Source organism: Hemitrygon akajei, chromosome 9 (genome assembly GCF_048418815.1).
Source record: "Hemitrygon akajei chromosome 9, sHemAka1.3, whole genome shotgun sequence".
Taxonomy (NCBI): domain Eukaryota; kingdom Metazoa; phylum Chordata; class Chondrichthyes; order Myliobatiformes; family Dasyatidae; genus Hemitrygon; species Hemitrygon akajei.
In genome coordinates, this window is record NC_133132.1 from 53,510,443 (window position 1) to 53,526,715 (window position 16,273).

The 16,273-nt window shown below is 44.2% G+C and overlaps 1 protein-coding gene across 2 annotated transcripts; it reads left to right on the forward strand.

Annotated features, from left to right (window-relative positions):
• The first annotated feature begins 4,700 nt into the window (after positions 1-4,700).
• cdc42ep3 (CDC42 effector protein (Rho GTPase binding) 3) lies at positions 4,701-15,330 on the forward strand. 2 transcript variants are annotated; one of them, XM_073056002.1, is made up of 3 exons: positions 4,701-5,282; positions 11,598-11,682; positions 13,703-15,330. In XM_073056002.1, the coding sequence occupies exon 3, from the start codon at positions 14,016-14,018 to the stop codon at positions 14,793-14,795; it is 780 nt and encodes a 259-aa protein (XP_072912103.1). In that variant the 5' UTR covers positions 4,701-5,282; positions 11,598-11,682; positions 13,703-14,015; the 3' UTR covers positions 14,796-15,330. The 2 variants fall into 2 exon arrangements, with proteins under 2 accessions (XP_072912103.1, XP_072912104.1); XM_073056003.1 differs by lacking the exon at positions 11,598-11,682.
• The last annotated feature ends 943 nt before the right edge of the window (positions 15,331-16,273 follow it).

Sequence of the window (16,273 nt, forward strand, 5' to 3'; positions counted from 1 at the left end):
TCTGACTTCAGTAGTTATGAAAACCTTTGAACATCTGATGTCGGCCTACCATAAATCCATTACTGATCCTCCTCTTGACCCGCTACAATTTGCTTATAGAGCAAATCACTCAGCTGAGGATGCAGTTAACTTGTGTCTTCATTACATTCTTCAATATCTGGTCTCCAACTCCACCAACGTCTCTGTGAGAACCTTGTTTAGGGATTTTAGCTCCAATTTCAACATTATTGTTCCAGATTAACTCCACAGCAAGCTAACCCAGCCAGCTGTACCCTTAGTTTCTGTCAGTGGATTATGAACTTCCTGACAGGAAGGAAGCAGTATGTAAGGTGGGGCTCCTACTTGTCTGATCCCATGTCTATAATCACATGCTCCCCGCAAGGTTGTGTTATTTCACCCCTTGCATTCTCACTTTATACAAATGACTGTACCTCCAAAGACAAAACCATTAAAATCCTAAAAGTAGAAAATCTTTCAGCATGGTGTGCTTTTAACAGCTTGGAGCTTAACACTATCAGGAGACTGAAAATAAGGATGGACTTCTGCCGACAACCCCTACCTATTCATCCACCTCCCCTTGGAAACTAATGGTCAGGTTGTGTGTGTGGTTGAGTCATTCAAATTCCTGGGGACTACCATTACCAATACATTAAAGTGGGAGTGCAGTACACTTGTCATTAGAAAAGCCCAGCAGAGAATGTTCTTCCTACAACGGCTTAGGAAACTTAACATCTCAGGGTGTATCCTGATGGATTTTTACTCAGCCATCATTGAGAGTGTTGTGACCACCTGAATCACTGTTTGGTTTCCTGTCGCCTCCTCCCTCTCCAGGTCCAGGTTGCTGCGCGCAGTCCACTCAGTGGAGGAGATTGTTGACTGTCAGCGGCTGGCATTAAAAGACCCGTTCATTGCCAGCACAAAGAAAAGAGCTGAAAAAAATGATTGCTGATTGCACCACCCTAACCACCTACTCGCTAAATTTCCAACAGGGAGATGCTACAAGTCCATCCCCACCTGGACAACACATCATCTCCGAAGCTTCTTTCTCAACAAAGCTCACTTAGGTGTAATACCCGAACTGCCCCTGCATGACATCCATTAAATAGTCCTTCCTGCTCTCCTTGTTCTGTTGATAATTATTCAGTCTATTATATGTTCACATGGTATGCTGTCCAGAAGAAGATGGTGCCAGCAAATGCAACCAGGGGTGATATCTTCCAGATGGTTCACAAAACTACACTTATTGGAGTTTGATTTTTGACGTTGGCACGTGTGACCGTCCTGCTGATTGTCAATTGCTCATGGTTCCTTGCACTGTCGTCTTGTAAATTCTTGGTTGCTATTATGTTGTCTGTGATGGTATTGTCCTGAGTTTTATGATTGTCGCTGAACCACAATCACTTCTGGTATGTTTCACATACTGGCAGTAAAGTGATTCCGAAGTATATTAACTGCAAACAATAAAAGGCAACAAGGCATTGCTGAAATGTTTGATGAAAGGTCATTGACCTGAAATATTAACTCTGTGCCTGCTCTGCTACTTAAGCATTCTTTGCTTTTATTTATGATTTCAAGCATCTGCAGTTTATTGCTTTTCAAAGATCTTAAATTTTCTAACTGCATAAATTAGTATTAAATGACATAAAAATCTTAATCCTTTCCTTTGCAGCTATATCTCCCACATGTCTTTGAGATGAGTAATTACAGCTGGGATTTCTTTCTTAGTATCTTTCCTTCCAGCAAATCCCACTAAATAGATTATAAAGTTTTAAATTGTAAGAAGGGTAAGGTTTTCCTTGTTATTAGAACCAAGGGAATAAATTTCCGTGTTCTTAATAGAGAGCCAGACTTAAAGGGAGTTAAGATCAGAAATGCAGCATTAGGTTCTGGAGTGCTTTCCCCTGACCTGTGTCCCACTTGAAATGTAGCTCCCTTCTGGGAGCAAGGAATTGTTGAAAATCTCTTCATACCACATGCTATCATATCATAGGCAGACCACTTGTAATGTTGCCTTGTAGCCAATTACTTTGAGGTATCTGAGATGACACCAGGCAGTGCACAGGAGGTGGCCACTTTAAAAAAAAAGTATATCTATGGTCTTGAACAGACTAAAGATCTGTCGTGAATGTCACTGGGGTTCTGATGTTGAATCATCTTGCACCACTGAGCTATGACACTTTTGAGTACTAGTTACCATTATTTTCACACACTCAGGCATAGAAATAATCAATGCAGTTGGCAGCATCAAAGTCCAGAAAGACCAGAACTGAGAAGCAAAATTTATTAACATACATTTACGGCCGGAGCAAGCTGTTTAATGTGCATAATCTGAGAATGATGTTTTGATATATTTAAAGCAGGAATATGCAGCTGTCACTATCTACTTCATAAACTCCAAGGCACTTTATTCTACTTGCATTTGTTTATTTCTTTGATCTGGGGATTCGGCAGTTTCTTCCTAAGATTTATTTATTAAGATACAGAATGGAATAGGCCTTTCTGGCCCTTTGAGCTGTACTGCCCCCGATTTAATCCTAGCAATTTACAGTGACAATTAACCTATCAACCAGTACATCCCTGGACTGTGGGAGGAAACCCATGTGGTCAAGGGAAGAACATTCAAACTCCTTACAGGCAGCGGGCGGAATTGAACCTGGATCAATTCCTGGTTCAAGGAATTTGCTGTCAAGGAATTGTCGTTGTTGAGTTCTTCTCTGCACCTTATGGCACAATCAGGTGGCGACGTTGCCGTTTCTTTTGCACCCGTCTGCTTTTTACAAGGCTGAGCTGCTAGCTTGTTGCTCAGCCTGGCACAGACGGAAAGTGTGTAAGGAACCGGTCAGAGTCGAACCTGAGACCACTCACCTAGAAGTCCGGTGCGGATGCCACTAAGCCACCGGCAAGTTGGTAAAGAACTGCTCTGGCATTCTTCCACCTGCCTCCTAGCACACAGGATCTCACCTGGAAGACAGGAGAATCTCTCTCAGTGCAGCTTTCCATGGCGATTGGGAATTGCAAATTGCTGTAATATAGGGAAATGTGGCAATTTCATGCTCAATCTTGTGGGGTCTGAGTAAAATAGCTGCTCATTGAACTCGAGATAAAAAACATGTCAGAGGAGCAGATGGCTGTTGGATGTGTTGATGTGAGGTGCTGCGGAGGGACAAAGTGGCCAACTTTTGATCATGAACCAATATCAATGCAGAGAAAATGACTGTGATCGGGCCTGTATAACTGGGTTGCTTTAAGCACTGGGCCAGATTGAAAAGGTCAGGGTGTCGTGACCAGAGGTGCCTGCTGCTTCATGACATTTACTTGGGTCTGCTCTGCCCCGAACTGAGGCTGTGGCCTGCTCTGGCTACAGTGATGCCTGGCTTCGTGTCTGTGGGCTGCCTTTGGTAAAACTTCGGTTCTATATGTTGTTTGCATGACTTGTTTTCCCCTCTCTGGGTATTTGACGGCTTTTCTTTTTAAGGGTTTCTTTGTTTTGTGGCTGCCTGTAAGGTGACAAATTTCAAGGTTGTTTAATGTACATATATGTACATCGATAATACATGAACTTTGAATAGGATTTGTTATCCCTGCAGTGTTCAACTCCGTCCACATTTTACTATGCAGAATTCACATTTTGTATAATAAAAATTCCCAGTGAATAATAGACTAACATAACAAAGCAGAAAATGACCAAAGTGGACCATTCAGCCCATCTAAACTCAAGCTATCTTCTAACAAAAGGTCAGGAACCTGAAAAGTTACCAAATCTGTTTCTCTCTGCAGAGTTGCTGCCGATCTGCTCAATTGTCCCAACTGTTTCTGATCTTATTTCAACTGATTCTCCCTGCTCAGCATCCAGATTCACATGCTTGTCCTACCCTGCCTGATACTGGTATGTAACTTTACTCTGGTGTAAAGTTCCCCTCAATTTTTTCAGTTCAGTTTTCATTGGACTATACTCCCCACTGACATCCCTGTTCCTCTGCCACACTTTGAAGTACCATTTCAGATTGACAGTATCCAAGTAGCAAATCACATGGCTTCGTTTCCAAATATCGTTCAATACTTTACAAGTGGTTTTAACAAGTGGATTGAAACCCAATCACCTTCATTAATGGAATAAAAATAAATAAACTCGATTACAAACTGGTTTTGGTCCTTAAATCCACATGCATACTCTAAAAGCAAGAGGTCATCAGATGCAACATGTAAAAATGTGTTTAATATATATTGGTCTTTTTTAAAGCTTTACCTCCGCCACCCATTTTCCTGAGCGAGAACATGTTCATTGGCTAGACTGAATTATAATGACCGTTGCCTCCGTTCCTTAACCTCCAGAAAGGTTTTTTTTTAAGAATACTCTTCTGGAAACTTTTGTGGCATTCCAGCTGCGTTAACATGAATTTATCTGTCTGTATTTCTGCCGAGCAGTTCCTCTGCTATTAGCCCAGCATATTAACACTCAACAAACATATTCTAGGCTATATAAACACTGGAGAACCCGTAATCCTAAATTGTTTCCAAAATACGGACTGGATTATTAACCAACAAGTATCCTAGGTTTTCAGCAAACTGGATCTTTTTTGGAGTCTGCTCTCTAGTTTATACAGTTTAGGCTCTAAGTTAAGTCTTAACGATTGTTTGGAGAGGGTCGCTTTCGTTTGCCGAGGTTACTTTAGGATAATTGAAGGCAGTAACCACTCCAATTATGCAAATCCGGATCTCCGGCATTTGGATTTTACTCCCTTCTAGCTCTGGTTCCCAACCCACTGTACCGCACAGGCTTCGGTATGTCTTGTTTGAAATCCAAGTGAAGCAAACTGCCCGTAGCATCAGCTGCCTTTATTGCGTATTTATAACAGCCTGGTTTCTTGCCGCGGAAGCTGAAGCGAGCAGGCACGTTTCGCCCCTCTGAAGCCTGAATCATCCGCTTCGTGTGCAAGTGAAGTGTGGCTCTCTCCCTCAGTTGCTCGGTGTGAGAGGAGGGACGCGGAGCACCGGGCGGCCTCGACCCAGTGCGTGTGGATGTGACTGACAGACGTACACAGGTGGACACCACCGCCCGACCTGCTGGTGGCCGCAACAACTGGCCAGCTGCCACCGATATTGCCTCTCCAACTCGGTCCCCGCGCTGTCAGCGCGCAGACAACTTCAGAAGGGAAGCTGCCGACTGCGAGAAGTTTCTCTGGAGGGTCTTATTTCGAAAGAGGAAACCACCTATCTTACTCCTTCGAGCGGCACGATAATGAGAGAGATATGGCAACGATCCGCTGAGACTGGAGAGATCTGTAAGCTTCTTTTAAAAAAAATATTTCCTCTCCGGCTCCTCCTCGGTCTCTCATCTTGAACTGGCCGTGTAGTGTTTTGTTTTCCCGTTTCCAGCTTAATTAGAAGTCTATGCGAATAGGGGCACGATAAAACCTAGCTCTCTCCTCTCCAAAAGGTCATCTCCCCGATCTTAACTGGGAAATGTTCAAGTACCATTTCACCATATCGTTGTTTTTCTTTTGCTCCAACCGATTTAATTAGACAGTAATAATACGTATGGGATGGATAAGCACAGACGGAAAAAAAAGTTTTGTTTTTTTGATATTTATAATGTTACTTTAGCTACTGCCGTGGGAGAGTTCGGAAGAATCGACTCCCTTTAACCAGAAAGACTGGGCAATTGAGAAAGGAATGCAGAATATTTACTACAATGTTGGGAAAAGAGTTAGTAGCACACGGGCATTTCACCCATCACGTCCATGCTCAGCTCTTAGCATATCTACTGTGGTCCCATCTCCCTACATTGGGATCGTATCCTTCCATGTCTTGTCTAAAATAATTTTTTCCCTGAAATCGATGCCAATAAAACCCTCGGCAGCTCGAGTAATACCTGTTTCTTCCACGGAAGTTTCCTGGCCCTCTGGCTGTACTGTAACGTCGGGGACTTGCATGTAACACTAAAACTCCTGAGGCCGAAATGCAGTTATCACAAGAACAATGTGAAGTAAAAAATATTTTTATGATTTTAATGTAGAGTTCTCCTTCCGGACTACCGCCAATTCGCGTGGCTGTTGAAAAAGGGATGGGGTTGCTGTGCTATGAGCTGGCATACAGTCAATGGGCCGAATGGATTCTGATTATAAACACTAACTCCAAATCAACACACACAAAATGCTGAGGAACAAAGTAATAGGCAGTATCTATGAAAATGAATAGATTAGTCGACATTTAGAGCTGAAATTCTTTGTCAGGGAAGGCCCCAAGGAAAAAAAGGTGGGGGTGGGTGGGGGGGGGAAGGAAGGACTACAGCTGGAAGATGATAGGTGAAGCCAGGTTGTTGTCAGTACAGGACTGGAGAGGAAAGAACCTGATAGGAGAGGAGGGTGGACTATAGTAGAAAGAGAAGGAGGAAGGGCTAGGGGTGGGGGTAATGATAGGCAGATGCATGAGGAGAGTCCAGAGTGGGGAATTGAGGAGGAGGGATTTTTTTTTCCACTAAAGAAGAAATTGATATGCATACTATCAGGTTGGAGACTACCCATGTGGTATAAAAGGTGCTACTGCTCCACCCTGAGGGCGGCCTCATCATCTTGGCACAAGAGGAGTGACATGTTGGAACAGGAATCAGAATTAAAATGTTTGGCCACTGGGAAGTTCCACTTTCTGTGGATAGAGTAAAGGTGCTCAACGAAATTATAGCCCAACTTATGATGGGTAAATCCAATGTAGAGGAGGCCTCATCAGGAGCTCTAGGTGCAATAGACGACCCTAGCAGATCCGATCCATAGGCGACGTGTTGCCTCACCTGGAGGGATTTTTTGGGGTGATGAATGGGCAGGTGTAGCACTTGGCTAGCCCCAAACACCTGGCCAGTCCAGAAACACCTGGACCTAAAACTAGAAAACAGAACATTTGTAGGGAAAAGGATATACTGGTTAGATAGAATGAAATTTGAAAATGGATTATTCATGGTCAGAAGACCAAGGGTTATTTTACTTGTTGACAGTCCAGCTTTGAATGTTTGAAAGGCCTCGTATTTTCCCTCACAGTTTCATGATTTGCTAATTTTAAAATGGGCTATCTCATTTGTTTGGTGGTAAATTTAAAGTACCTTTCAAACTAGTGTTTCTCCTTAATTGAGTTCTAAAATGTCCTTTCTTCCCCCGTACCAATTAAATTATTGGAGATGGGCATTATGTTCAGCCTGGACAATTTGGAGTAGAGATCTGTTTCCATACTGTGTCACTTAGACTTTGTAGATTTTTTAAAAAGCTGTAAAATACAGGACATTGTCCCAGGACAGCAGAGGTACAGTCTTTGTTTTTACATTGAATTTTCACAGGATTGATAATTTTTGTGTTTGGCTGAAAATTCATCAGCAAGGGTAAAAAGAAAAACAGGTTTAAAAGGTTGTGAAAGTTCTTGTACTCCACTCTCCTGATGCCAGTGGGAGAGGCAGAAGCTGTCACCTAAAGCCATCTCCTGCTTGTTGACTGTGACTATCCTTTTGTATCCTACACCACAGGAACATGATCTTCTCCACTCTTCAGTCACTTTAATGTAACTCTATTGCTGTGATGATGATCTGCTCTTCAGACATGAACCCATTTCAGGTCTGACACTAGAAGACAAACATTCAGATTAACCCCCTTTCTCAAAGATCTTCAGCAGGGTCCTAGTGGCTGGAGACAGTTATAAAAGGTCTTTAGTTGACCCACTCCCAAAAAGTAGAAGAACACACACACTATTGACTTTTTCTTCTTCCTGTACCCATTCCATACCAAGTAACACATCGACGCTTCCACTGTGGCAGATTGAATTGTGAGTTACTGCCATTACACCGATCTAATTTTTGATGAACAAGAGCTCCTTATCAGGGAATTGGTCAAAATGAAAGGGTTTGCACTCCCTTCACATGAAATGTCAGCTCCATTCTGGATGCCAGTATCAACTCCCATCTTCATACCCATTGACTCTTGTGTCGAATGCCTACCTTAATAAGATCTGGGTTGGCGCGTGGCCAAGTGGTTAAGACGTTCATCTAGTGATCTGAAGGTCGCTAGTTCGAGCCTTGGCTGAGGCTGCGTGTGTGTCCTTGAGCAAGGCACTTAACCACACATTGCTCTGCAACGACACTGGTGCCAAGCTGTATGGGTCTTAATGTCCTTCCCTTGGATAGCATCGGTGGCATGGAGAGGGGAGACTTGCAGCTTGGGCAACTGCAGTTCTACCATACAACCTTGCCCAGGCTTGCACCCTGGAAACTTTCCAAGGCGCAAATCCATGGTCTATCGAGACTAACGGAGGCCTACACATAATAAGATCCGTGAATTGGGATAAATTTAACAAACACAATACATTTTATAAAATAATTGGTTTGCTGGTGTAAAAAGTTGCAAGTGGTTCAAGATGGCAGGAGTAGAGCAGTACTGAGGGACCGTTCCAGAAAAGTACTGGCATATTCAGAATGGGCAATTGCCTTCCTCCTGTTGCTTTGACAGTTGCCAGGCTGTAGGTTAATCACCGACATGCTAGAAGTACAAGATGCATTGCTAGCCTGTTAGGCATTTGGCTCAGATTCATACAGTTATACAGAAAAACACAGTCATTTCAGTCCAACATCCATGCAAACCATGATTAATGTTAATCACATTTGCCTGCACATGGCCCATGTCCCTCTAAGCCAGTGGTTCCAATATGTTTTTTATGCCATGGACCCCTACCATTAACAAAGGGGTCTGTGGACCCCAAGTTAGGAACACATGCCTAAGCACTTCCTTTCCATGTACCCGTACAAGTATCTTCTGAGCACTGCAATTGTGTCCACTTTTACCACATCTGGCAGCTTGTGCCCTAATCCCTGGCAGGTTAGATCCTTGTCTGGCCACCTGATGGTAGCTGCACATTTAATTCTGGAGCAGCCTTGTAATATGCTTATGTGTAAACTTGGGCATATTGTTGGTGGTCCTGTGTACTTTCCTAGCAGACTTCTGAAAGATAGAGGTCTAAAGGATTAGGAAAGTGAGAATGGGAATGGTTGCCACACAGTGTGGAAAAAGGAGACCTCTAAATATTTCCCCTCTCATCTTAAATTATGCTATCTAGATTTAAAATTCCTTGCCCTCAGAAAAACATGGACTGCCATCCCTATCTATCTCCCTCATAGTTCTACAAGCTTCTGTAAGGGCCTTCAGCCTCCCTCACCTCTCCCCAACCATCTCTCTCTCCCTGCCCCCTTCCCACTCTCAGTCCACAATAGAGGCCCATATAGAATCAGGTTTATAGTCACCTGCATATGTCATGGAATTTGTTTTTGTTTTGTGGCAGTAGCAGTACAATACATAAAATTACTACAGTACTGTGCAAAGCTCACAGGTGCTATATATATAATATCTGAGACTTTTGCACAGTCCTGTACCTGGGCACTAGACAGTCTTCATTTGACAAACTATGGTTTAATACTAGACCCATCTTAGTAAAGAAGCAAAGCACAAGAAGCAAGAGGAACTCAGCAGGTCAAGCAGAATCAACAGATGGAAATGGATAATCAACGCTGACTGCCCTTTTCCTCCACAAATGCTTCCTCCAGCAGTTTGTGTACTGTCCCAGACTCCAGATACAGTCTCGTGTGTCTCTATCTTAGTAAAGGAAATAGGATGGGAGGAATTGTTGCCTGGATAAGATTGTCATTTAAGTTGCCTGCTACTGCTTGGGTGGTGAGTTAGAGATATGTCTCTACCAAAGGAGGTGTAAGGTGCCCCTTTCCTGCAGGTCACCCTTGGCAAGGTGTAGCACCTGCTTATGCCCCTGCCTCCCCATTCAGGGTCACAAGCAGCCATGGGAGCAGCTAGTACATGTCACAAGTCTTGGTTATGTGACTGCTGCCCCCAGGCAGACGACCTCCAAAGAGTATTGATAATGGCTGGGGTCATCCATCTTGTAAAGACACTGCCCAGAAGAAGGCAATGGCAAACCACTTCTGTAGAAAAATAGCCCAAGAACAATCATAATCACGGAGACATGATCCCCATGTCCTACAACATGGCACATAATGACGATGACAACTGCTGCTCAATAGTTGCGTAGCATCTTAATGACCTTTCCAAAGGTAACCAAATAGTCCTTGCAGAGGACTTTGAGTGCTCCTAAAGGTTAGATCACCTTTTGCTGTTCACTTGCTAAGGGTCGGAAGAAACATTTCAAATATCTTAGGAGATCATGCCAACAATATGCCAATGCTTTTCTAGAATTTGTCAGGGGACTGTCCCATCTATTTAGATATTGTATGGTAATCACCATGAGGGATGCAGTCCTTGGTGTCTTGTTAAGGGAGCCTGTGTTGATTATTAAGGATATTTGAAGCCTAGCAGAGCTGCACCTTGACCATAGATGAATAGGAGGGATGGGGTATAGAGGTGGTCTCCTACCAGCCATTCCGATCATAGTGGACCTTCCCCACCAGTGCTGCATCCAGGAATCTCTGCAACTTCTCAATCTCTCCCTGAGTCATGCTGAAACCTTGTTATGTGTCAGCCATTGCACTTTAGTCTTCATGGAAAGTGAATGCAGGATGCAAAGTATCAGGTCTAATCAATACTCAAGTCTTCAATCTACTTTAATCTCACAAGAGGAAATTCAAATTATGACAGTCAATAATCAGGGTTTAAGCTGTGTGCTGACTAGATTTCCAAGTGCCATTTTGTTGCAATTAAAAGCAAGAGCAGCTGTGATACATCTTGAATTGTGAACCCATCCCACTGGACATCCAAGTCTCCATTCTATTATTTTATGACTTGCTGCCACCTTGCACTAGAATGTAAGAGGTCCTAGAGTAAACAAGTAATTTGTCATTTTTTCCCTAAAAATTGAAACCAGTGTTGCAACTTTGAATAGAGCCTAGCAGTTTGAAAAGCTGGGTTAGCAGTTCATGCTCACTCTCAAGTACTCTTGCGCTCCAGTAGCGTACACTAAGGAATGAAATTCTAAATAAAGCAGCCATCGTAATCCAGGACCCCACCTACCCCAGTCACCCTCTCTTCATTAACCAACCACTCCCCCCTTCCCCAACTCCAGTCAGGCAGAAGATTCAAAATCTCGAGATAATGTAGTACCAAATTCAAGTATGTCTTCTATCTCACTGTTATCAGACCTCTTAACCTCTCAGACTGAGAGTTGAACTCTTATCTCCCAATTCATTTTGTTCTGGCCTTTATACTTTAGTTTGCTACCTGCACTGAACTTCTCCCACTGTAACAGAATCCAATTTCTTATCACTGACTCGACATTGACTATATATGACATGAAACTGGTTGTGGCACTGATACAGTGTAAAGGCAAAAATAGTGTAAAAGAACTATAATCTGCAGTCTGGTTTTCTTTTGTATTACCACTTTGTGCAATTGAGTGATCTGCTGGGCTGGCAGGCAAACAAAACTGTATCCGGGTAGACATGACAATAGTAAATCAATTCCAATTCCAGACAGATAGCACATATGACTTCTCTGGCAAAACCTAGGCTCACAGAGGACAGTTGTCAGGCCAGGCCGGGGATGAATTCTGAGATGTTTCTGGTCTCTTGGCTTTTTTAACAACGGCTTTGCGGGTGTTTCTTTCAGGTTGCCCTGAGTGCTCCCGGCTGAGCTTTACACCTCCGGTAGTCCTACCTGACTTGTGCCTTTAATCATTGCTACTTCTACAGTGGTGAGTCATTCGGATGTTGTCTCCTTCACGACTGCAGCCATCCAGTAGCAGCGGGAGGGGCAGGTGTTCAAAGGGAAGCTGAGGCAAAAGAGGAGCAAAAGGGTAGTCCAAGTCAGGGAATGGTATTCCCAATGGAGTGGGATGGGTTGGGAGGGCAGCCTAATCTGTCCAAAGCTATGAAGTGTTTCCAGTGGCTGAGAGCTTGGTAAGCGGAGGACATGGATTTCAGAAAATTGGCAAAATAACTGGGCATTTAATGGGAAATATTACTGCTGGGACTCAAGTACTCTGCCTGAAAAGGCCTGTGGAAACTGATTCAATCAAAACAGATAAAGTTGAGTTTATTGTTGTATGAGCAAGTACATGCATGCATAGGGGGAACGAAAAACTGACCTGCAGCAACATCACAGGCACGGAGCATCAGATAAGCAGGATTCACAATAACAACACAAACTATACACAGTTTTTACAAGAAAGAACCACATTTAGAACAAAAAGAAGCAAATTCTATCATACTGCAATTTGGCCCTAGTGCTGCTGTACCAAGGTAGTGATTAGGGTTGTGCAGATTGGTTCCAGCACAGAATAGTTGAAGTCAGTGTTGTGGGACTTCAGACTTCCGAACCTCCTGCCTGATGGGGTAGCTGCAAGAAGATTCAAGACTCAAAGTACATTTATTATCAAAGAATGTATTGTTACGAAAACCCCGTAACCAGGTAACTTACCAGCAAAGATAGATGGATCAGCTGAGTCGGATGCTACTATTTTCAAACGTTTTATTCAATAAGGGCACAAACGTATGGTTAATACAAAACATTCAAATCGTCAAAACTCAATCTAAAACACCGGTGTAACCATAATCAATCAGAAATAAGCTCTTTCGTTGTCTAGGGTATATAATACTGAGTCCAATTGGAAATATAAAGAGTCACTCTGAAGTCTGCAGGCTTTTCTCTTTTGGTTTCACGTGTTGGAGAGAGAGAGAGATAAACGGAAAAACTTGCCCGAAATATCCGTGGGATCAGAGGAGCGATCTTCCCCGTTGTTAGTTAAAAGCGATCTTCCGTTGGTTCCAGCCACAAACCCCGCATTCGGAATTTAACGCACGTGGCTTATTTCAAAATGGCTTCCCGTTCCCACGGGAAGCGTTATCGTGCTTCTTGGTGTCTCCTTGGTGCGTCTGAGGGTCGTCCTCTTTCAGACCCTTCTTTATACTGCCTCACGGGATCTCAGGTGTCAATCAGGTTGCAGGTGATGCAATCTCTCTCTCAACCAGCCCACTTTGCCCGAGGGCTTTACAATGTCCCTGCGAGTTGGCACGTCTGCAGTCCCCAGGTGTCTCCTGAGAACAATGCCACAGTCACCAGCTTTTGTCCCAGTGGAATGTCTTTCCATTTCCTGTGTCCATTCAGCCTGTCTCTCTCTCTCTCTTGGGTCGTTGACCCCCCTTTTACTAGGGCTCTTGCAATTCTCACAAAGGAGGGGGCTGGTATCATAACAGTATAAATTATACAAGCTTGAGATTTGTTTGCTTGTAGGCAGCCACAAAGCAAGGAACCTGAAAAATGCAATTTTAAAAAATAGGAAAGACCATAACCGCTGCGCTGAGAGAGAGAACACAGACACACACATCGTGCAAACAACAGGAGCATTCTGAATCAAATTGAGTCCTTTGATCCGCTCCCTGGAGCAGCTGGAGTAGGCCCAAGCCTCGATCTCAGATGGCATGGCCTCAATGATGGGGAGTTTTATAAATGGGATGCCTGTTTGTAGAGTTAAGAGAAAGTGGAATCTCCAAAGAGCCAGCATGGGGTGGGCCAAATGGCCTTGTGTGCTGTGCTATGTTGCTTCCCCAGAACGTATCAGCAGCCAGTCCACTCGTGGCAACAACTCAGCGAGGTTAGAAAGCTTCCGAGGCAAAAATGATCCACTGTCTAAATAAATTAAATGAATAGTGAAGCTTTCACAGATAACACCCAGGGCTTGGATACTAATATTCTGATTCAATTCCTTCCAACAGATCACTTTGTGTTTACAGAGGGAGGTTCCCCAGCTTCTTCTCAAGTCCCGTGAGCGACAAGGCTATCGCTTCCCTCAAGTTCGCCGTCCCTTTCTTTCTCTGCAGGCCAAGGGGTTGCAGGAGGGAAGGCTCTTGCTAGAAGCTGAGCATTTCATGAACGGACAATATGGACACCTCCTTTCAAATAATAATTTGGAAGGAATAAAAGGGAGACGGGCCTTGAACCTTTTCGTTTTGGCCTGGAAGGTTTTTTAATCTGCATCTGCTGCAACAGTTGGATGTTTCTGGACATTCTTCCGACACGGCCTGAGGAATGCCTGCCAAGACACCGATCTATCTGAAAACAACCAGCAACAAGAGAGGCAAGAAGTTTAAGCTAAGGGATATTTTGTCCCCTGACATGATTAGCCCCCCACTTGGAGACTTCCGACACACCATTCACATTGGCAAAGGAGGGGAGCATGATGTGTTTGGAGACATTTCCTTCCTTCAAGGCAAGTATGATCTCTTGCCTGGAAATCAGGGCAAGTCAAAGTTCGGCCAGTATGGCGGCCACAGTGAATTTTTCCGAGCAAACAGCACACCAAACCCTACTTTTCCTGACGCGTCCTCGCCGGTGCTGAAGAACGCCATCTCGCTGCCCAGCATTGGGGGCTCCCAAGCCCTCAACCTACCTCTCCTACCCTCCGTGACCTTCGTACCAAAGCGAGATTACTCCGCCCCTCCCAAGCCACCGCGTCTCCACTCGGACACTGAGCAGGAGGTGCCAGACGATGGCGGGCAATGGGAAAACGGGTACAATTGCATGGAAGGAACTGAGGTGAGAAAGAACACAGCAGTCCGGCAGAATGGTGACCTGCACATCAGTAACACATTTAACTTTATTGGGAAACCTGTGGACCGTAAAATCATGGAAGAAGATTCCACTCCCTGTCCCGGGCAAAATGGAGTGAGTAAAACAACCAATTCGTCAGAAGACTCCCTCCTCAACCTCACCAGCTCCTTCCTTTCACTTCAGCTGGATCTGGGGCCTTCCATATTGGATGATGTCCTCAACGTCATGGACAAAAAGCCCCAGCTGGAGTTCAAGTAATGTGTATGCACTCAACAAACTTGACAGCGGTGAGGTTGGACCTCTTTCACACTATGCTAGGATCTACGCATCCACTGGTCTGCAGGCTGAACTGGAAGCAGACACTTGGTCCGTTCTTGGGAATGTTTGATGAATCACCCTCCGGGATTCCTCCTGAATGATGCTGGTGTTGGTAATCATTCAATTCTAACTCGCTGAGGACACCAAGGACCACTGCAGTGCCAAATAGCTCTGCGGTACAGCAGTTTCAGATGAACATTGACAATGGCTGTGTTGAGTTTGCGAACCAGAGCAAAGCATTCTTGTGCGATTGAGTATGTGAGCATAGATCGATGTTATCCTTTCCTCATCAGGCAACTATACAAAATGAGGATTTTCTTCTTAGTTGTAGTGGAAGTTTGTGAGAATCATTTTGTTTCTGGTTATCTATTGTTTAGGTACGTAAAGCATTTTTTTTGGCAAAATATATTGCTTAAATATACATGTTGCTTGAAATGAGTGCAGCGTCTGCCACAATAAAGAGATAAGTACAGGATCGGTGTGTGGTAGAAATTACTTTATCTCGAGACCACGGATGCTGGAATCGAGATGCAGCGTTTTGACCTGAAGCGTCAACAATTCCTGTCCTTCCACAGTTGCTGCTCAACCCACTGTTTCTCCAGTAATGGCCATGTCCTGTTCCACGGACAGTGAAGGCCTCCCACTAATTGTATGAAGCAATCCAGTCACTTTTCATCCCCAGACCAAGGTGTGTGAATGCTCACCGAATGGCTACTACTCCATGCTTGCTGTCAACTCGGTTAGTGAGTGCAGCTCCTTCAGTCAGTCCCCTTGAGATTGCCTCACTGTTTAATCGGATAATAGCTGATCTGTACCTGAGCTCTATCTACCTGCTGTGATTTGTATAAGCTTGCCCTACAAAAACTCTTAATGATTTATCTTGGAAAAAATCCACATTAGAGGAAGCCGTTGTCAGGGAAGTTATTTATTTATTGAGATGTAGCACGGAATAGACCATTCATGCCGAGCCACCCAGCAACCCCCCCCCCCCCCCCCATGATTTAAGCCTAGCCAAATCACGGGGCAATATACAATGACCAATTAACATATTAACCAGTATGTCTCTGGACAGTGGGAGGAAACTGGAGCACCCGGAGGAATCTCATGCAAACTCCTTACAGGCAGCGGCGGGAATTGAACCCTGGTCACCTTTACTGTAAGGCGCCGTGCTAACCACTGTGAAAGAGTCAGAGCTGAATTTGGCCTTCCTGGCTAGTACAGCTCAGGAACACTTTTGCAGGCCGTTTGATGAAAAATGCTTCTGAGGCCGTGGCTCTGTGATTTGAATGAATTGGATGAAGGTAATTTCCGGGTGGTGAATGAAACTGATCCATATCTCAATAGGCTGACAGACAACTGGAGGCTGCCTTTGCATCGTGTTCCAGTTGGCTCAGACAGTGTGTGCATCAAGCCGATTG

What these genes read in the sequence shown, in the direction of transcription:
- cdc42ep3 (XM_073056002.1), top strand. Translation starts at nt 14,016, where the DNA reads ATGCCTGCCAAGACACCGATCTATCTGAAAACAACCAGCAACAAGAGA.